This window comes from Anolis sagrei, chromosome 5, assembly GCF_037176765.1.
Source record: "Anolis sagrei isolate rAnoSag1 chromosome 5, rAnoSag1.mat, whole genome shotgun sequence".
Classification (NCBI taxonomy): Eukaryota; Metazoa; Chordata; class Lepidosauria; order Squamata; family Dactyloidae; genus Anolis; species Anolis sagrei.
The window spans coordinates 58,158,909-58,182,331 of NC_090025.1; the positions used below are offsets into that span (position 1 = coordinate 58,158,909).

The following is a 23,423-nucleotide window of genomic DNA, read 5'->3' on the forward strand; positions in this document are numbered from 1 at the left end:
CGGCCAGGTGAGTAATTTTTAATTTTAGGGCTTTTCTGGGGGGTTTGTTTAGTGTCTAGGTGCCCTCCAGACGTTCCCCCCTTCCCCCCAAAATGTATGGGTTTTGGGTGGAGGTGTATGATTGGGCATGGGTAAAAAGCCTGTGTGGAACTGGCTTGAGACACAGCAGTCTCTACTTACTACATGGGTCCTATTGTTTGGCAGTCACCTGCAATGACGTTGACCAAGGTGATGGAGTGATAAGGGAATGAGAGAAGGGAAGAGGAGAAATCACCCTCTCCTTTCCCTGAGTGCCCCTTTTTCCAGGTTGGCAGCACTGCAGGCAATGACTGATCAGTAAGGCTCAAGTCGTGGTCAGAGATATATTTCTTAAATTTTACCCACCTTATGAAAAAGACTAACAATGGCCCCTTTCTCTCAACAGTTTCAGGGAACAATCTTCCCAGCTCCCAGTTTTGACCCTGTCATGGATGCCCAGATGTTAGGAGGAGCTCTACAAGGAATGGGTATGTCTATTGTTGCTATCGTTGTTATTGTATGCCTTCAAGTATGTTTACCCTAAGGCAAAGGATTTTCTCGCAATATTGTTCAAAGTGGAACTGGCTTTGCCTTCCTCTGGGAGTCTGACTTGCTCAAGGTTGCCCAATAGGTAACCATGACCAAGATCTACAGAATCAGATCTTTTATAGAAATGATTTTTGTTCAGCACCTATTTTCAAAGAAAACAAATAGCCTTAATTTGTGCTTTATTTATTTATTTAGCTAAAACTTCCCAAAAGTGACCAAAACTATATTAAAATAATATCAGGTCTGCCATTCCAAAGATATAGCATATTTTTATCTGTGGTTCGAGTTTATATATATATATATATATATATATATATATATATATATATATATATCCCCAGCCCTGAAGTAATTTGAATATTATACATGAGAGCTTTCAAAGGTGAAATTATAATAATTTTGTTATATTACTTCATCAACCAGCATTTTTATATAAAAGACCGTGCTGCCACAAACTTTAGAATCCCTTTCATAGTTGAAATCTGAAATGCAAAATGGAGCCAAGAGAAGCTCAGCATTTGCATCTCCATGTCCAGGATTCAGTAGAAACCATTACAATTACTGGTTTTCAACCTTCAGAAAACCTGTTCCATGTTGATTTTATTTGATTGACAACCACATGGGCTCCCTCCCCCCTGTACCGTTTCACCAGCCTCCTTGCCGAAAAGGCAGGGATGCAGAGTGACTCTTTCACCCCACACACTGCTCCCGAACGGTGCTACTTCTCCCATCATACAGGGGAAGCATTGTGAGACTTCCCTTGTTAGGAGAGAAGCGTCCTATTGCGCTTCCACTTCAGCTGCGGGCAGGGCTTCAACAGGAAGTCCAGCAACATTGTGTGATTGGCAGTGTGCCCATCCATTACTGGACTGTCTCTTTAGTATCCTAGGATGCTAAAAAAGTAAATGTGATGAGGTCCCTACATAAACTTATTTTGTAGAGAGCTGTCTTTCATTCTAACTTCCTATGACTGTCAGCCAAAATTTCTGGCCCTTGACAAATACAGTTTCACAGCAAGTTTTTTTTTCATGTCAAGAGCGACTTGAGAAACTGCAAGGCACTTCTGGTGTGAGAGAATTGGCCATCTGCAAGGACGTTCCCGCCTGGATGTTTTGATGTTTTTACCATCCGTGTGGGAGGCTTCTCTCATGTCTCCGCATGTGGAGCTGGAGCTGATAGAGGAAGCTCATCCATGCTCTCGCTGGATTCGAACCTGCATCCTGTCAGTCTTCAGTCCTGCCGGCACAAAGGTTTAACCCAGTGTGCCACCGGGGGCCCCTACTGCAAGCTGTGATACCTGGAATGAAAGATCAGTAGTGAAAGACAACTGTTCTCAGGCAATGCACATAAATGGTCTTCTTCTTTTAGAGAAGCATGTTATAAACCCAGTAAATAGCCAAAGACCCTTCTCAAATTCCCTAAAATGCAGAACAATTCCCAGAGACAAAATTATAATTCTGGGAGTTAATTATAATCTCCTCTTGTAAGCCTTTGTTAAAACACTGGCTGCGGAAGCCTGAACCATTATTTGAGAAGCTAGCGCAAAGGGAACAGCACATTAAAAAAGGCAACCTCTTCGATTTATTACACACAGGCTTGGTACACATGTATATGCAGTCTCAATCAGTAGTCAAATGGTAAGTAGGCATAAAAAATGGAGGTCAGTGACATTAAAATAAAGATTTAATCAGCATTTGAAGGATGTAAACACCACAAACAAGAGTCCGATATAAATCTTTACATGACGACTAGCGCTTGTTCAGAGAAAGCCATTATCACTTCTCTCCATGCGTTCATGTCCATTGCCCTTGAGAGGTACAGCAATGCATCTGATAATGCTATTTGTCAAGAGCACAGCAGTATGTCAAAGGCACATAAGTACTCTAATTTCCATCAGAGTTTGAAAATGCCAATGGAACATTCATGGGTTATTTTTTCCTTACAGGAAATGAAATAAAGCACTGCAATCACTGACCAGTGCCTCTAACAACAGCAACAAGAAACTGCTCTCTAATCTTACCTTCTTTTTTTTCTTTTTCTTTTTTTGCTTTCTCTTGAAGAGTGCAATAAAGATGTGCTGATTGACATTCTAACACAGCGCTGCAATGCACAAAGACTCATGATTGCTGAGGCTTACAGGAATATGTATGGCAAGGTAGGTTATTATGTGTTGTCGAAGGCTTTCATGGTCAGAATCACTGGGTTGCTGTGAGTTTTCCGGGCTGTATGGCCATGTTCCAGAAGCATTCTCTCCTGACGTTTTGCCCTCTTGTCCTTTGCTGAAAGTAGCATTTGTTTTTCTTAGTGAGTCTGTAGACGGTTTGTAGGTTGTGTTTCTTCATCAGCTTCCCTATGCGGCCAGTGGTTCCCTTGATGTATGGTAAGAACACTTTTACTTTACTTTCATGGCTTGTTCTTGGCCTTGCAGCTCTTTTGATGTCTGAGGTGGAGTATCCATTGGCCTGTAGAGCCCTGTTTATTTAGGTGGTTCACTTCACCTTGGAGGAGGTGGGGTTCGCAGATCCAACAAATCCAACAAATGTTACATTCAGCAAAGCACGAGAGGTATCCTCTCATTTCTGCAGGAGTCTACCGTATACCATGCAGCTGTGGGCAAGTCTACATAGGGACCATCAAATGCAGCATTGCCCAAACACGAATCAAGGACCATGAAAGGCACTACAGACTAGTTCAACCTGAGAAGTCAGTCATAGCAGAGCACCTGATGAACCAATCTGGACACAGCATATTTTTTTGAGAACATAGAAGTGCTGGACCACTCTAACAACCACCATGTCAGACTATACACAAAACCACTGAAATCCACAAGCATGTAGACAATTTCAACAGAAAGGAGGAAACCATGAAAATAAACAAAATCAGAGCCAGCTAACACCTCCCAACAAAGGATTCCACCAGGCAGGCTTTGAAGCTGCAAGGTTATTCAATGCTAATCAAGCTGGCCAATGGCAACATTCACACTTGCTTCAAACAGACAAGAGTTCTTTCTCCCACCCTGGACCTTCCACAGATATATAAACCTCCTTTGCTTAGTTTCCAATATACCTCACAAACTCTGAGGATGCCTGCCATAGATGTGGGTGAAATGTCAGTAGAGAATGCTTCTGGAACATAGCCATACAGCCCAGAAAACTCATAGCAACCTAGGTTATTAAGATTTCACCCTTGCCCGTACTAACCCTTTTATCCACAGATTCACCATCTATGTTTTTAATTACCCAGACCCCCCAAAACATTTTCCCCTGGAAGTGTTTTCAGGCATCTCTTGGCCCTCCATTGGTATGCTTCTGGCCCAAGAACAGTAAAAATATAGAGTTCACTATTATCCATGGTTTTAGATATCCTGTATCCTCTGCTGATACAGGATCTTACTGTCTTCTGGAGAATTCAGCAATATTGTCTTTTGACTAGTTGGCTTAATTCAGAAGTACAGTTACTTATTTCATAACCGTGTTTCTGAATGGTTCAAGAATACCTGTAGGCAGTCTCATGTTTAAGAACTGACAAGTCCCTTACTCGATTTTCTTCTTACTTTGATCTTTTCCTTTGATCCATTACAAGGCTTATTTTTATGAGCCATGGTAACTTGAATGAACCATAAACTATAGATTTTTTTAAAAAAAGTCCTTTAGGTGATCCAAAGCTTTCCGTCTAACCTTCTTAGGAACTTAGAAACAGCACAGTTGAACCATACCAAATGCCTATTTAGTTCAGCACTCCTTTCCACAAGTCTCTAACTGGATATCCATTAGAAACCTACCAACAGGAGATAAAGGGAATACTACTATTGTGCTTGTTTTTACAACGAGTGGGAAAGTGCTCTGTGATATTGTTATTGCACTTTAAATACCACTTTAATACCACTGCAGTGGCGCAGTGGGTTAAACCCCTGTGCCGGCAGGACTGAAGGTCGCAGGTTTGAATCCGGGGAGAGGCCGATGAGCTCCCTCTATCAGCTCCAGCTCCTCATGCGGGGACATGAGAGAAGCCTCCCACAAGGATGATAAAAACATCAAAATCATCTGGGTGTCCCCTGGGCAACGTCCTTGCAGACGGCCAATTCTCTCACATCAGAAGTGACTTGCAGTTTCTCAAGTCACTCCTGACAAAACAACAAAAAAAAACCCACTAAGATTGCATTTATTTTTTCCTCTGATTCAATTCAGTTTTTGAAGACTAGTACTTGCACAAACCAAACTAGTATTTGCACATATTACTGAAAAAGAATAATAAAGCCAATCAGTATTACCACTACTATTTCTAAAACAAGGAAGGCTAGTCATAAGGAATAATTGATAAATCTGACATTAGAATGAATTTCTAATTGCAAAATAATTACATGGGGAGGGGGAAACAAATCAGAAGCCTATATTTTAATCAAAATATCATCAGGTCATCCTGTGGTTTAGACATCCAGATAAAGCTCTCTAAGCTATCTTCTTACATTTCATTATGTTGATTTCTCATCACCAAAACCACAAGAAAATTTTAGCAATGACAACTCAGAGTCATCTTCTGTCTTTTTTTTTTCACTTCTCTTCTCCATACTCTATTTTCAATTGGAAGGGGTAATTTTTAATTAGTCTCCATTTCTATTATTAATCAGTTCTCCTACAGGCATGCTGTCAGCTGCAAATGTCTTAATGGATTAATTTCTATTCCATGTGTGATTTGGTGGCTGTCAAATGTATCTAATGTGCATTCAGCAAAGATTACATATTGTTTTTTCAACATAAATTCATTTTTAATTTGTATGTCTCTTTCCTCATTGCTGCACTGTCTGCTATGTTAATTATATTCACAAGGCTTGTGGTTACCTTTAATTATTTGCCTTCTGAGAGCAGCTTTTGCATTATATGTGCTATATTTCATTTATAGTTTATACTGCCTCTTTATTGCTAGATCCCTTGGTAATGAAAGTAATCATACACAATTCACAAAGAAGCACTTAAATTCAAGTTGCACTGGAGAAAACATCCCCTTGTGTTTGGATTCAGTCAATCAAAATCCAGGCCTTGAATTGATGATCAAAGCAAAACAAATGCTAGTTAAAAAGGAGAATACAAATCCCAATCCAGTAAAAAAAAATATTTATCTTTGAAAACTGACTTCTGAGCGAGAAACCATTTGTTGAAACAGTCAAAAAAGTTACTTTTGGGTACTACAGTCTGCAGTGATGGCTGAAAATATATAGCTTCAAAAAAGTGATTTTCCAAGCTTTGCAAAAAAGAGAGAGAGAGAGAGAGAGAGAGAGACAATATATACAAATGCTGGCAACTGTGGCTCTCCAAATGTTTTTTATTTTTTTTATTTTTTTGGCTGACAGTTCCCATCATCCCAGGCAAACAGTGATGGAAATTATGGAACTTGCTTCAACTGCATATCTCTGATTTAAACGGGGAGGGGGGAGGGTGTTAAAGTTTTAAAAATACCTAGGGCAGTGATTGCAGCGGTTCATGTGAAGTCTTAGATCTGCCTTTTCCTCTCCTCTGCGTCAGTTCCCCTGTTTATAGGTTTTCCCAATAGTGTACAAACCCTCCTTTGTATTAGTTTTGCATGGAGCATAAAACCCCTAGAGGCCAGCCTCAGTTGGTTGCCTGTATAGAGTTCCTTTGCTGGACTCCTCCTTTTTCTGCAGCAGAGCTACAGAGAACAGTGGTTTGGGTATTGTCTGATAACCCTAGGCCCAAGCAATAACAAAAACTAGCATCCTTAGCACCTGCATTCAGCAGTATTCTTATACCAGTAGTCCCAGTGACAACAGAAGCTTTTGGCCAGCTTAAACTTCAGAAGAAAGAAGATTGAGACAGTTTATAAGCAACAGCTGGCAAACCATCGCTTTGCACCTGAGGCAGAAGACTCCAGAGAAATGACTGCAGCCTGCAAAGGCTACTTTTGTAATGTACTGTTTTAAGTTACCTTATAATAGCCCTGGGTGGAGTTAATCCTTTATTCATCTTGTTTTCAGTAAAATCATTTTGGTTATCTTTTCACCTTGCCTAAAGTGCCTCTGAGTGTTAAGGGTCTCAGTCTTAACAGCAGTTATATAGATAGCACCTGAGTAAAGTCAGACACTATATTTTTTCCCAAAGGCTCAGGTGTGCCATCACAGTTCATACCCTTAAGATACCAATGAAGAACCTATAGCTCTTCAAATTTTGGACTCCATCAACCCAACCAACATGGGCTGTCCAGAGTGGATGAGAGTGATAGGTTCTCCATCAAGAGTGATAGGTTCACCATCTGTGCTCCAATATGTGATTAATATTGTTACCTTAGTAGCAGCAAAAAGTATATAGGAAGTTCGCCCAAACTCTGATCTATACAGGGCCCATAACAATTATTTGTATAGTAGGCCCTAATGCCCATAGAAGCCCACAAAAAAACTCTGAATTAGATTTGAGGAAAACTGGATTTGAGTTCAGATAAGAAAAAAAAGCCCTCAAATTCTCATTTTCATATTTTGGGTTCTATCATAAACAGGTTACATGAAACCTAACATTTATGATTCTCATTGTTTTCATGGTGAAAGCTAGATAATGAGACTTGAGATGTATATTGTGACTATTTGAAAATTAAATCAAAATCTCAGAGCTGAAAATTCTATCTATGTATTGATCATTTTGCTTCTTCTCTCATGCACACACGCACACACAAAATATATGCATACAGGCAGCCCTCAAGTTACAAACATCCGACTTACAGATGACTCACAGTTAAGTATGGGGATAAGACAACAGTAAGTGTGAGAAATCTGCCCCTAGGAAGGGAAATTCAGCCCTGAAAGTTATCATGGGGGGGGGGGGGAATTCTCAAGCGGCAGTTTCTCACCAATCCTAGTATCCACAATAAGCCACAATTTTCAAAATCCAATTATCACAGGGACAGAAAGTAAGGTTAACTCTTCTGAACAGAGCACAGAAAGCAAAACAAACTTCACAGGGTATGCTACACAAAGTTATATCCATCTCTCTCTCTCACTCCATGTGTGTGTGTGTGTGTGTGTGTGTGGCTAGAGTTACCCTTAAAAATGTACATGTTCCGACTTACAAAAAAATTCAGCTTAGGACAAACATACAGAACCTATCTTGCTCGTAACTTGGGGACTGCCTGTATATGTATCTTTTTCACATAAAGGCAGGGTGGTATAGTTTTTTGAGGATTGAACACTTAAGTCTGGAGACAAGAATTCAAATCCCTGCTCAGCCATAGAAATCCACTGTGGACCTTGGACAAGTCATATTTTCAGCTTCGGAAGACAAAGACAAAACCTCCTCTGAACAAATCTTGCCAAGAAAATCCCACAATAGGGTGACCACATGTTGGAAACAAAGGCACACAACAACAATGTATTTTTCACATTTATTTTTCCCATGTCAGGGGTGACTTGAGAAACTGCAAGTCACTTCTGATGTGAGAGAATTCACTGTCTGCAAGGACGTTGCCTAGGGGACACCTGGATGTTTTAATGTTTTACCTTCTTTGTGGGAGGCTTCTCTCATGCCCCCGCATATCAAGATGGAGCTGACAGAGGGAGCTCATCTGCACTCTCCCTGGATTCGAACCTGCGACCTGTTGGTCTTCAGTCCTGCTGGCACAAGGCTTTAACCCATTGTACCATTGGGGGCTCCGATTTTTCACATGATCATAATGTATTATTCATATTTATAGTCCCCACATTGATTCCCCTCCATTGGCTTTTCCTTTTCTTCCAGCTCTATTTTTGGTGCATTAATTTTGTGCAAGACTTTTGAGTCTATAGCAATGTATGGGACAATGTACTAAACAAGCATACACAACAAATGAGATCAACATCACTGAAATTAGCAAGATTACTAGAGCTACAGTCATGATTAAGAAGAGGTCACAGAGGCCAATGCTTTAGCTTCCAGTTCTCATTATCTGTGGTCCCCTGTCCATCTCTATACTATTTTTAATTATGCTTCCTTGCTAAATGTAGAGTATTATAAATATTTTACATCAGCTAGAGACATTTGAAATTGATTGCAAAACCTGCTCAAAAGCAATCATGGTTAGTATAACCACAATAGCATATGATGATTTATGGTTGGAAGAGATACAATATGCATGTGGGAAGAAAGTCTGTGATCCCATAACCTGCTTCAAATCACTTAAGCACCAGAATCTTAAAATCAATTAGAATTTTACTCCACTTCAGAAGTCAAATACAGATAAATTCAATTGGTTACAGGTAAATCACTTGTATTTTTTTTAAAAAAAAACAATATTTTCTAATACTGTGTATACCGAATCATGTGGGTAAATATGTTAGTTACGTATCCTTAAGGGGCTATGGGTGGCACCCTGTGCATTTTGGCAGTTCTGGGAGTATCATGTAATAGTATTTCACTCAATGTAATAGTACAACACTTACATTCTCTACCTTTTGTTCTTTTATTTATTGCATTATTATTATTCAAGAAAGCCAATGTGATATACTTGTAATGAATGCTTTTTACCCTAATATCGAAATAATAAATTTATTTGAGAGAGACAGAGGCTAACCCAAGATTTCATAGTTAAGTTGGATTTTGAAGCCTAATCCCTCTAGTCCAGTGGTTCTCAACCTGTGGGTCCACAGATGTTTTGGCCTTCAGCTCCCAGAAATCTTAACAGCTGGTAAACTGGCTGGAATTTCTGGGAGTTGTCAGCCAAAACACCTGGGGACCCACAGGTTGAGAACCACTGCTCTAGTCATAAGCTTGACAACTTCGGTACTCTTTGGTGATAATGTAGTAGAAAAGACCATTTGATAACTTCAGGATGACTATATTTTCTTGGGAACATTCCCCAGAGATTAGTATGATGTGCGTTGAATTCAAGCATTTTGTAAGAATTGTGTTCAATATATTTACCTTCAGAGGTCAGCAATACTGTGTACAAGTTGATTGCAGCCATAATGCTAACTTTCTCATTCTAAGGATTTGCTTATGGACCTGAAAGAGAGTCTCTCACATCACTTCAAAGAAGTCATGGTTGGTCTGATGTATCCACCTGCCACTTACGATGCTCATGAGCTCTGGCATGCTATGAAGGTATTTGTTCAGCCATTAAACTGTAGCATTGCACTTTTTTCAACACAAAATGCAACAGGCGCAATCAAATCAAAGTGTGGCATTGCAATTTTAACCATGGGATAGGAAATATATGTCCTACTTGTCATATATTTTGAAGCATCTATTGTTCCATTTGCCACAACCATCCATCAGTGCTGCTATTGTGGGTCAAAGAATAGTTGAAAATTTTGGCAGCACCATAAACACTCCTATTTTCTCCATTTGCTTCAGGATTTAAATGAAAAAATTTAAAGCCATTATTTTGGTGGTCTTTATTAAACTACAGAAAAATGATGCCTTTTTCATTAATTTACTGAGGTGTTGGCTTCAGCCCAAATACTGGGCAGATCTATACTACTGAAATTTGAATGGTATTGGAAAAAAATCATATCCATATTAAGTAAATCATAAAATGTACTGATAATTGGTGAATGTAGACATTATGTGTCATCTCAGATTTGACACATGTATCATGTAGCATATATCTCTAGTACACACATCAATACTGAAATTAATTCTAAACGTACTACAATTTTATATTATTAATAAATTGCCTAATATTTTAGAGGTTATGTTGTGTAGTCATATGCATATTTGCTCAGAAAGCAAATATGCATATGACTACACAACATGTCATGTTTCTGTGACATAGATTATCTTGGAAAATGGAAATCTCCATAACCTTTTGGAGACTGTATGATCTTTGGAAAGGTATGACTTTGTTAGAGGACACAACCTTTTGAAAAATGATGGCATACTCTCTTAGTAAAAGCATGACCTATTAAAGTCAAAACCTTTTTGGAAAATGGCATTCATGCAAGGCAATTAGGTTTCTCAGCTGTTAAACTGATATACCTAGGTATGACTTTGAACTGTTAGGGACAAAGATATGCCAATGCACAAAACACACACATATAGCAGAGTTTCAGAAGTGTTTTAGTTGGCCAAAAACATCTACTCCCTTTAAATATATTTGCCTTTGAATCATGCTCTCAAGAGACAAAAACGCAGACTTTTTTAAAAGTTACATTATTGGTATACTCACAAACTTCATGTATTCACCATACAGGTGCTTTGCATATTAATCCAGTTACAAATAGATTTGAAGTAGTTTCTCTTAAAATCAGCAATTCAAAGTCCAAAGTCTCTGTTTAGTCTGAAAGTCCAATTGGGTCTTTAAGCATACTGTTCCTACTGAAGTCTAAAGCATACTGTTCCTGCTGGCGACTCAAAGCAAACAGTTTCTAGAAATGTAGTCTGGGTCCTGAACAATCCCAGTTCTGATCACATGGTCTGCATCCCCTCCCAAACCAAAGAGTTAAGGTAAAATTGCATGCCAATAGATATACAATACGGTAAGCAATCCGAATTATATACATTACAAATAACTAGTGGAGGCTTGAGAAGGTTGCTATTTCTAACATTTATTCTCAAGTAAAGGTGTACGGGATTACAATATGAACATAGTAGCACAGTTTTGAATCATATGTACATAACAGTGATTTGTTGTTATTTTACTTCTTTCTAGAAATCCAATTAATATTAGCTAAGAGGCTGCATTATTTTCTATCTTGTTTCATCAAAAGAAGTACTTGTACACTTAAATGTAAACATGCTGATAAGCTGACATAGGCTTAGGCAGTCTGATACGCAGTGATCAATGCAGTCCTAAAGCAAAAGAGATAAAATCGCTACTTCCCAGAAAATAATAAAAAACTTGAAAAGCTACTGCTATGAAATGGTTTTATAAGCTCTAGTTTACTCTGCTTATTCTAAATATGAATTAATTGCATTTGAAACCACTGTCTATATCAGCAATCTTTTTCTCCTCCTCTCTAGGGAGCAGGCACAGATGAAAACTGCCTAATTGACATATTAGCCTCAAGATCAAATGGAGAGATCTTCCAGATGAAAGAGGCCTACCTCATGCGTAACTATAATTATTTTTCTCCACAAAGTACACATTAGCAACTATAATCTAGAACAGGCTGTAAAAACATATTTATACCTTTAATGTTTTGTATATTAGACCAGAAATTTCGTTTTTGGAGAACATGCAGAATTGCCAACCACTGCAGCCCAAAAATTGAGTATCTCCAAATTTTGTTTTAGATCATTTATTAGGGTTGCTTCTGTTGAATCCTAGAAATCACTGCCTGATGAGATATTGGCATAGGACTTTTACCTAGTCCCTCTACAGTGCTCATAATTACTTGAGAAGGAGTCGTTATTACTAAAGCTGTAAGCCTCTATACACTCATCAGAGAGCATGCTCTATTGAACACAGTTGGTCTTACTTTTAAACATTCAAAGCATTGTGCTGTAAGTCTATCGTGTGCATACACTCCCAAATGTGTCTGTACTCTGAGAGAATTTAGAGGTCTATTTCAGAGGAATAGGTTGGGAAAAAATATTGGATTCCTTGAGCTGCAAAGAGTAGTAACACCCCTAATAGACTTCTTAAGGAAAGTGTGTTCTACAAAAATGATCAAGACAATGATGTCTGTCTGTCAATTAAACAACCATTGACAATGGAATGGATTGCCCCTTCCTCTCCTGTGTGCTCCAGAGTAGATTTAGGGGAAAGAAAATGCTGCAAATGAACAAAAAAAAAGTATTGGCTACCCGACCCCACAATGCATAATGGGATTTTATTTCATCTAATACCTCTGCAAACTAATGGAACCATGGCAGTAAATAATAATAATAATAATAATAATAATAATAATAATAATAATAATTTATTTATTTATATTCCACACTATCTCCCCGAGGAGGCTCAGAGCAAATTACAGAATAAATTTATGGCAAACATTCAATGTCATTATATAAATTAACAAAGACAAACAGTACCTAGACAGAGGCAACGCTTTTCTCTTTTATTCATTTATGGCATCTGGAGGCTGTGCCTCGACTCAGCCATGGGGAGGTGCTGTTGTTTCATTTTCCACGTCTGAGGATACTGTTGTCCATGGATGTCTTGCTGGCATGTCTTCAGAGGCGCCTTTTACCTCCCTGCAAAAGTGGTGTCTATTAGGCCTGGGTAACAACGCAAAAATTTGTTTCTAAAATCGATTTGTAATTGGGGGTTTTTTTTGTTTCGATATTTAAAATAATTACAAAATTTTCCCTTAAAAAAGTTCGGTATTAACGAAATTTCGTTAATATTTACAAAACATTTTGTAAAGATGGCGCCCTTTTTTTTCAATATTTTTTAAATATTTTTTAATTTAATTATTAATTTAGTAGAATAGGGAGGAGAAATTAAAATTATTATTAAGGAGGGAAGACAGACACTCACTCTGGCGGGCCCTCTCGCTCGCCGCTCGCTCGCCGCTCGCCCCTCTCGCTCGCCGCTCGCCCCTCTCGCTCGCCGCTCGCCCTCTCGCTCGCCGCTCGCCCCTCTCGCTCGCCCCTCTCGCTCGCCCCTCTCGCTCGCCGCTCACCCCTCTCACTCGCCGCTCGCCCCTCTCGCTTGCCCTCTCGCTCGCTTGCTCAGCCGGCGCCGAGAGAGGAGAGCTCCCAGCAAGCATCGCCAGGCGGCCATTTTACGTATTTCCAAAATGGACGGAAATACAAAAATTTTTGGCGCCTGCCGTTTCGATATTTAAAAACACTTCCGGGTTTAAAAATAAGTTTTGTAATTGTTTTGTAATTGCTAAAATTAACGAATATTTAACGAATTACAAAATTAACGAACGAAACCGCCCAGGCCTAGTGTCTATTTATCGACTTACATTCTGTTTTTGAACTGCTAGGTAAGCAGAAGAGCTAAGGTTGATGGCGGGAGCTCACCCCACCCGCAGCTTGAACTGCTGACCATCTTGTCAGCAAGATTTTCTGTAGCTGACGTTTTAACCCGCTGTACTAATAAGGGTCCACTAAATGTGGCTTTTCAATATCCTGAGTAAGAAACAAATCCTAATGTGGAATGGAACACAAATTGACCACTGAATCTTCTTTCTAAGCTTCGTGAGAGACATAGGCAATCAGCAAATGGAATGACACAAGAGGTCCACCCTTGCATTCTTCAACGACTTAATTATATATGTTGTTCCCCCTAAAAAATAACTCATTTGTGTTAGAAAAGATTCTACTGCATATTATAGAATACACAGTCATTTCACAATAGTTGCAGCTGATGCATTAAATTATGTTAATAACTGCTTTTGTGTATTTTCCTAGAATACCAAAATGACCTTCTTCAAGACATTTATTCCGAGACCTCTGGGCATTTTAGAGATACACTTATGAACCTTGCTCAGGTATTTTGTTTTAAATATAAACATTTCTGTTGTAATTTTGGGCTCTTTAAATTGACCAGGGTTAATACGTTAATTCTGGAAGACAGAATAGGAAATATTGCTCCTGAACTTACAATGCCATTCAAGCATCAATTGGAAACCATAGCTTAAGACTGGTTTCTAATTCTGAGCTGATAGCGAGACACTAACTATAGTCTGATTATTAGGATTCAATGATAAATCATTGAGAGGTGAGAATAAGGAAGTCAAGCAAAAAATGGAGGACTTGTGTTTAGGAGGAAAATGAAGATTGCAAGCCCAAATATTTCCGAACCACAATCTAGCAGTATAGATATATTGATCCTTTATACTCACCACTTCTCCTCCAATATGATCAGAGAATGTGAGACTATAGAATTGTGATTAATCAGCAAAGCTTAGAATTTAAGTGGATTTTCCCAGGCTAAGCTGGATAAGTCTCCATGTGCTGTATATCAATCAACCTGTGAGCTGATCCACCATCATACTGACCTAAGCGGTCAGTGAGATGATGCCTAAGTACATGTGTAATAGGAGGACAGGAGTATCTGTGGTCTAACTTCAGAAGGCATTAGCAATATTAAAGAGTAGCTGTGTTCATGTGGGTTGCACTGTTCATTCAGCTGAATAGCTATGAGAAGCTACCATGGATGTGAATTTAGATAGATGGGGTTCCATGGCAAACATTGTGATATATTTGTGTGACAATAATCACAGACTCTTACTTTGCACCATATGCATTCACGTCTTTCAGGGAACCAGACAAGAAGGATATGCAGATCCTGCTATGGCTGCTCAGGATGCAATGGTATGAGCAAATTTAAAATCTCTTTGAAAACTTGTTTGCTGGAGTACCATCTCACACATCATTATCCTTCTAATGATCTAGGTCTTATGGGAAGCATGCCAGCAAAAGACTGGAGAACACAAAAACATGCTGCAGATGATTTTGTGCAACAAAAGCTACCAGCAGTTGTGGATGGGTAACTTATTTTCATAACTTCATTCCAGACTTAACTAAATGAGCATGTAATGGGAAGAGATGATACAGTGCTCGCCTAAGAACAAAATATTACATGTGTGAATGCTAATGGTACCAGAACTCAAGGGCTGCTCACGGTAACTTAGTTTAACATTGAGATCTCATTTTGACCAAATTGGATCTCAGTTGTCTACGTATTGCTTATAGAAACATGAGCTAACAACCGGTACAATAACTAATACTGCGATCCAGTTGCATACTATAAGTACAATCCTATACCCGGTGTAATTAATATTCTTTGATTAGTTTGGTAAATTGTGATAGCCAAATTCTATGCTTTGACAATATGGATTTTGTAGCCAGTGGATATTGTGCTGTATCTCAAATGTAAAATTATACTTGGAACAGTAACATTTATATTAATTCAATGTGTTCAAATTAATTGACAAAAAGGTGCCTGCTCATCAACCACAGATATGTTTTCTTAAGTTTTTCAGGAATTTCAGAATATCTCTGGACAAGACATAGTAGATGCCATCAATGAATGTTATGATGGATACTTTCAGGAATTACTGCTAGCAATAGGTAACAAAATATTCATAATTAGAATACATTATACTGTTGCATGTTTATTAATATAACATTGTCATACATAGAAAAAAATAGAGAAACAGTTTTCTAATTAGAAAAGCTATTTGTACTTCTGAAACAGCATTACAAATTGTTTTGTGAACTACAGTTGTATATAACATGGGGTTTTTCGCTCTTCTGCCTTCTGTTTTATAGTTATCATTGCTTAAAATTCTCTGTGTCCACTTAGATCTGAGCCTAGATCTCTCCTTGAAACTATTGGCAATGTTTTTAGATGCCTAGTTGTTTTCCATCCTCTAGATCAGACATGGATAAACTTTGGCCGTCCAAATGTTTTAGACTTCAACTATCACAACTCCTAACAGCCAGAAGGCTGTTAGGAATTGTGGGAGCTGAAGTCCAAAACATCTGGACGGCCAAAGTTTGCCCATTCCTGCTTTAGATAGTTTTAAGTATTTTCAGATGTACTCCTATGCACACTCACCTTTGAATGCTATGGGACTTCATTTTGAGAATGCACTGTTATTCTCTGTATATCATATTTCTTATGTCAGATAATATTGGTTAGACATACATTAAACATAGGCAAATCATGCTTCTGAGAACTTCCATGCATGTCTAATGTAGTTAATGAAACTGAGGTTGAAAATCCAATGCAGTATCAATAGCCTTTGGAATTTCTGGTTCTAGCTAAGGAATAATGCTTTTTACCCAATTACTAGATTGGAAAGGAAAACATTACAAAGCAGATTCTACCAGGGGTGAAGAAATTCTAGCATCTTACCTTTCACGGTAAAAAATGGAATTTAGAATTCTTCAACTAGGGCCCTATTTACACTGCCATATAATCCCGTCTGAAACTACATTGTATGGTCAGTGGAGTCCCATATAATGCAGTTCAGTGCATTTCTAACTGCATTATACGGCATGTAGATGGTGTCTATTCGTATTTTGTTTATGCTCTAACAGCTAGAGCAAAGGCTAGAAAGAAGTATAATTACATACTTGTAATTGTGACAGAAATGTTTTGAAAATTGTAATGTCTTTATCCGATTTCTCCCTTTAGTTCTGTGTGTTAGAGACAAAGCTGCCTATTTTGCTTATAGACTTTACACTGCAATTCATGTGAGTATTTACATAATCTGAAAGTACGTTTTTACTATCCTTTTGTTTGTTAAATGGCCCAGTTCTCCTCTATAAAGGGGTTATAATCCTCATTTTAAAAGTGCTGCTCGCTAGCTTTAGGGATTTATATTGTGATTATGTCAATTACGAATCCCAAACAATCTAATTAATATAATGATCCGAGAAAGGCAATGCGACCTATCTTTTTGCAAATTGCTCAGTTTGCCAGATGTACAGAGAGATATTTGCTTACTACCAATTCTGCTTTGGATTGAAGTCTTTTTGACTGTTAAATAGGGTAAGAAAAATATTATTCTTGTTGTTGTTAATAATAATTATAATTATAATTATAATAGGAGGGGGGGAGAGAAAATGACGGAATGATTAGATATTCTTCCTATCCAATATTTCAAATTTCATATAGTTGATGTTCTATTATAAAGTCCTCTACACTGATAATATCATGGACAGAGGGCCCTTCCAGACAGGTCCTATATCCCAGGATCTGATTCCAGGTTTTCTCTTTATCCCAGATTATCTGATAGTGCGGATTCATATAATCCAGTTTAAAGCAGAAAGCCTGGCATCAGATCCTGGGATATAGGGCCTGTTTGGAAGGGCACTGAGTATCTCTACACCTAACATGAACACAAATATTTAGTATTTCACTGAAAATAACTGTTCTAAATAAGTTCCATAGCACTGAGCATTGAGCCCTCTGGTGTACAAATGTGAAAATTCAAGTTATAGACTACCATGCCATAGAATTGATCTGTAATCCAAAAACATCATAGGCTGGATCTACACTGCCTTTCATCCCTACATCAGTCTTCAGTGTGGAGCTATGTTACTTCCATGATATGCAATCATGCTATTGTTTGCAAAGAGGTAGAACACAGGAAATTTACAGTTCTGCATCTGGGGTTACCTTCGTATGACGTGTTCCAAAACGCAACATATGCAATAGGACTGTTGTGCATCTGCCAGGTCGCTGGCTATATTTGCTAAATGGTCCCAGAACTGTAGTTTAGTCTCTGTTCCCCTCTGGAAAGAGCTCTTCCACACTGTCCCTATATCCCAGGATATGATCCCAAATTATCTGCTTATCCCAGGTTTTCTGGCAGTGGGGCCTCATATAATCCAGTTTAAAGCAGATAATCTGGTATCAGATCCTGGCATATAGGGGCAGTTTGAAGGGGTCTAAGACATTGCATTTCACCTTTACAGGATAGCAAGCCTAAGTAACAACCTGAGATTTTGTCTGATCTTGGAATCTAAACAAGGTGAATCCTGGTTAATATTTGGATGGGACACCAAAAATACCAGGTGTTATAGGCTATATTTTAGGGAAAGGAACTGCCAAAACCACCTGTGAGCACGCCTTGCCTAAGAAAACCTTAAGAAATTCACTTCTGCCTTAGAAAATTCTATAAAATTTGACAACTAAAACACACTAACCAAGGAAGTTCAGCTTTGTCAATTAGATGGCACAAACATGTTTCTAAGACCAAAGTTTCTTCGAATAGACAGATGTGCCTCTTCTATTCCTGTACATTTCTAAATCAGACACCTTTAGGATGGGAAAAATCATACAGAAGAAGGACTTCAAACTTTATCAGTTAACCCACTCACATGATTCTAGTCTGTCAAATCAAGACTTTTTGGTGTTGTCAAAGGCTTTTATGGCTGGAATCACTTGGTTGCTGTGAGTTTTCCGGGCTGTATGGCCATGTCCCAGAAGCATTCTCTCCTGATGTTTTGCCCACATCTATGTCAGGCATCCTCAGATATTAAGAGGACTGTTGGAAACTAGGCAAGTGGGGTTTATATATCTGTGGAATCTCCAGGATGAAAGAAAAACTATTGACTGCTTGAGGCAAGTTTGAATGTTGCAATTGGCCGCCTTGATTAGCATTTAATGGCCTTGTAGCTTGAAAGTCTGAATGATTGGTGCCTTTGTTGGGAGGTGTTAGCTGGCCCCGACCAGGTGTTAGCTGGTCTTGTCTGGAATTCTCCTGTTTTTTGACTGTTGTTCTTTATTTACTGTCCTGATTTTGGAGTATTTTTAATACTGGTAGCCAGATGTTGTTCATTTTAATGGTATCCTCTTTTCTGTTGAAATTGTCCACATGCTTGAAGATTTCAATGGCTTCTGTGTATAGTCTGGCATGGTAGTTGTTAGAGTGGTCCAGCATTTCTGTGTTCTCAGATCATATGCTATGTCCAGGTTGGTTCATCAGGTGCTCTGCTATAGTCTGCAGTGCTTTTCATGTTTCTTGATTCGTGTTTGGGCGCTGAGTCTTTCCCCAAGGTGACTTGCTTCCAACCTTGAATCCAGGCTGCGCAAAATTTGAAATAGGAACAGAAATGGTTTCTCTGGTAGAAAAGATTAAAAGCTTGTAAAACTAGCATTGAGCCACAGCAGTCAAAGCAGTGGAAAATCCTTAGTTACAGAAGTGTTTACAATACAACCATGTATGAAGTTACTATATTATTCATTTTTCCTGTAAAAATATATATTTGGAAAAATTCTAATGCCTGTTGTTATTTCTTGAAGAAAAATCCCATCAGCAATAGCTGATAAATTCTTGCCATTTTTAGAAGATCACGCAGAAGAGCTATTAAGTGTTTTTATACTATTGTCAATTAAATATTGTTCATAAAATTCTGTCCACTAGATGTCACCATTGTTCCACAGGCAGGCAATGAAATCCAAATTTATATTTAGAATTACTAGTACTAAAATATCAGAAAATCTCACAAAATTCATGGTGTTAACATAGATTGACACAAGTGACTTGAAAGGACATCCATTCAAAATATCCAGCTATACAAAATTATTACGTAGCTAATTAAATTGTATCTACTAAACCTTTTGCAAGCAGAATTATAATCTTTATTTTAATTACACCCTTCATCCTAGCTGCCGTAATCCAATGTTTTATTGATAATCTCTAAAATGAGAATAAGTCATTGCCTCTGAAGTAAGAAATGCAACAGAGAAAATTATATTACTTTTGTTTGTGGCCCATCTACATTGCCATATAATTCAGATTATCAAATCAAATAATCCACATTATCCAGTTTGAACTAAGGGCCCTTCCACACAGCCATACAACCCAAAATATCAAGGATGAAAATCCCACAATTTCTGCTTTGATCTGGGTTATTTGAACCCACACTGCCATATATTCCAGTTCAAAGCAGAAAATGTGGGATTGTATTCAGATGTGTGGAAGGGGCCTGGATTATACTGTCCAAAACAGATAATTTGGATTTTATATTGCAGTGTAGAAGGGGCCTTCAGCATGGACTCTAATGTACACTGTACATTATTTCTGTGCAGTAAAAAATAAAATGCAATTTGACTCATCATTTATTTTCATGACAGTTCATCCTGATTTATTATTTAGGACAAAATACTATGGAGACAACAAAAATCTACCACGTTTAAGTGTTTTTATCTTTTTCCAGGATTTAGGATTTCATAATAAAACAGTTATAAGGATTCTGGTTGCCAGAAGTGAAATTGACCTGATGACTATCAGACAACGGTATAAAGAGAGATATGGAAAATCACTGTTCCATGATATCAAAGTAAGTTTGCAGAATATGTTTAGTTTATAACCGGCTGTGTATATTTGTGTATATTTCACCGTTCAGAAACAGACAGCAACTATTCTAATCTTAATATATCCTTAACTTTCAAGAAAACAGGCAACAATGGATTCTAAATTGAATAGAGACTTCTTTTTTTAAAAAAAAAGTTTTGCACTCATATTCTTGGAAAACAAAAGAGGATTGGTGGTTGAAGGGCCTGACACTTTATTGCATCTTGTACCATTTCAATTCAGTAGATAATATTTCATAATAAGTTTCCTTAACTGTCATGCCTTCCACTTCAGTGTATGTGGTGCATCTACACCAGTCATGGGCAAACTTTCTAACTTGGGGGCTGCATGGCGGGCCGGAATGGGGTGGGTGGGCCGGTAGGGGGTTCTTCCCAAGTCCACCCCCTGCCTGTTCCTCCCCTTACTTTTCTCTTTTGGAGGCAGAAAGTAAGGAAACATAAGAAATTTTTAGATCCCAAAAGCGTTAGCCTTCATCAGCATGAGATGGTGGATGGGAGAGAAAAAGTTAGACCATTAGACCCTGTATTGCCTACTCCTGATATAGAATCCTAGAATCCTAGAGCTGGAAGATACCTCCAAGGGCCATCCAGTCCAACCCCTTGCCATTCAAGAAGGCACAACCAAAGCACTCCTGGTAGACAGCCTCTGCAGTAAAGCTTCCATAGAAGGAGACTCCGCCACACTCCCAGGCAGCCTATGCCACTCTCCAACAGTTCTAACTCTCAGGAAGTTCTTCCTAATCTTTTCAGTTGAATCTCTTTCCCTGCCATGTGAAACCGTTGCTCTCTTGTCTCTAGAGCAGCAGAAAGTCAATTTCCCCCTCCTCCTCAATGGGACACCCTTTAAAATATTGGAACATGGTTCTCATGTCCCCTCTCTTTTCTTCTCCCAGCTAAACATCCCCAAGGAGAAAAGGAGGAAGGAAAAAAAGGAAGGAAGGGAGGGAGGGAGGATGGATTAATAGAAGGAAGGAAGGGTGGAAGGGAATGGAGAGAGGGAGGAAAGACAAAAGGGAAGGAAGGAAGGAAGGAAGGAAGGAAGGAAGGAAGGAAGGAAGGAGGAAAAAGGGAAGAAGGGAGAGAGAAAGAGGGAGATAAGGAATGGAGAGAGAGAAGGAGGAAGGAAAGAGAGAAGGAAGGATAGGATGGTGAGAGAGGGGCTGAGAAAAGAACCCAAGAGGTCACATCCATCCCCTGGGCCTGGGTTTGCCCATACCTGATCTACACTGTAGAATTAATGCAGTTCGACACCACCTTAGTTGCATAGCTCGACGCTATGGAATATGGGAGTTGTATTTGTTTCATGAGACACATGCATTCTTTGGCAGAGAAGGCTTATAAAACTACAGTCCCTAGGATTCCACAGCATTGGAGCCATTGCAGCTAAAGTGGTGTCGAACTGCATTAATTTTACCGCGTAGATTCACCCTAGACCCATGCATGCAAAGTTTGTCCTCTTTGCATGCTCACATCACAACCCTAGAAAAATCCTACATGAAATAAAACAAGGTCTTTACAATGTCTCATTGTTATTTACTTTGTAGCATTTTTCCTCTGGACATTATGAGACAGCCCTACTTGCCATCTGCGGTGGTGACGTTCAAGATTATTAAAGAGAAAATGACAGTGTTGGAGATTAGAAGAAGCCGTTACAGTCTGGAAACGTTTTAATTATAGAAATCTAATCTGTGCAAATTATTTCTCTATGGACAAAAAAATTCATCAGTCTGATTTGTTAAATTTGCTTTCTTTCTTTAAAGAAAGATACACAGATTCTCACAAGCCACTGCACTTACAAACACCCTTTCCATTTTCTGATTAAGGATTTTTTTTCATCTCCATTGATAAGACAAGTGAATGATATTATTTGCTGTATTATTTCCAACATCTTTTTTAGCCTGACATATTGTTCCAACATAATTTGACTCATTTGTCAAGTTGCAGCATGTCAGCATTTGAATAAGTAGAAACTTTTACAGTTCGATTGATATGAAATACAGAAGTAAAATTGTAAGTATTTTCAACTGGGATACGGCACATTTATTGATATCCTACCATTTGTATAGTCATAAATGGATGTTTAACAGAATAGCTTTCCACTAGAAAAAGTTTATATAATTTGATACACAATTTTAAAATAACATGTTTTTCTATTCCAAAGTGTAGCTACAAATACTCAACACCTAATTTCATCCTCTTTTATAACTTCAGTGTGTACTATTAAAGCGTGATTACATGCTTAACGTTATATAGTATTTGATTTTGCCCATAATTGCTGTATTTGGATGTCACGACAAGCAATTATTAATGGCAAGGGCGGAAACTAGAGCTTGTTCGACTGTGGCCTCATCTATTCTGCCATGATATGCAGTCTGAAACTTCATTATATGGCCAATTTATTTATTTATTTATTTAAAACATTTATATTCTGCCCTTCTCACCCCGAAGGGGACTCAAGATGGAGCACAGCATATGTACAGCAAACATTCAATGCACACAAATTCACATACAATACATAAACATTAAAAAAAAACATTTATCAAAATATTAAAATACATCATTTAAAACCGTCCTAGTCATCCGCATAAAATCTAATTGGCCTGGTCATATTTCCTATTGCCGCTTTATTGCCCTGTCCCGAAAGCTTGGTCCCACAGCCAAGTTTTTACCATCCTTCTAAAGGACAGGAGGGAGGGGTGCGACCTGATCTCACCAGGAAGGGAGTTCCATAGCTGGGGAGCAATCACTGAGAAGGTCCTGTCTCTTGTCCCCACCAATCCTGCCTGTGACAATAGCGGGACAGAAAGCAGGGCCTCCCTGGAGTAGACTCACATAACGCAAATCAATACAATTAAACACCATTGTATGAGTCTACTATACTGATCATATAATGCATATTCAAATTGCACTATATGGCAATGTAGATGGGGCCTGTAAATCCCAGCACTACTTTATGGTGAATGCTGGGTGATGCAATTCAAAAAACTTCTGGATGGCCATACATTTAGTTAATGCTGTTCACAATATCTATGGTTTGTTGAAACACACCTACTACATCAGACTTTGACTGAACTTGAGTTTTTTATATCAGATTTACAATTTTCAATCAAGATCATTTGCAGAATGTGTAAAACCTGAGTCCCCCC

At 38.5% G+C, this 23,423-nt stretch overlaps 1 protein-coding gene across 1 annotated transcript; it reads left to right on the forward strand.

Moving 5' to 3' along the window:
• The first annotated feature begins 429 nt into the window (after positions 1-429).
• On the forward strand, positions 430-22,229 carry ANXA10 (annexin A10). Its single transcript, XM_060776191.2, has 11 exons — positions 430-506; positions 2,628-2,722; positions 9,531-9,644; positions 11,505-11,595; positions 13,851-13,930; positions 14,703-14,756; positions 14,838-14,931; positions 15,420-15,515; positions 16,588-16,646; positions 20,121-20,243; positions 21,822-22,229. Exons 1-11 carry the CDS (start codon positions 467-469, stop codon positions 21,888-21,890), a joined length of 915 nt encoding a protein of 304 aa, XP_060632174.1. The 5' UTR covers positions 430-466; the 3' UTR covers positions 21,891-22,229.
• The last annotated feature ends 1,194 nt before the right edge of the window (positions 22,230-23,423 follow it).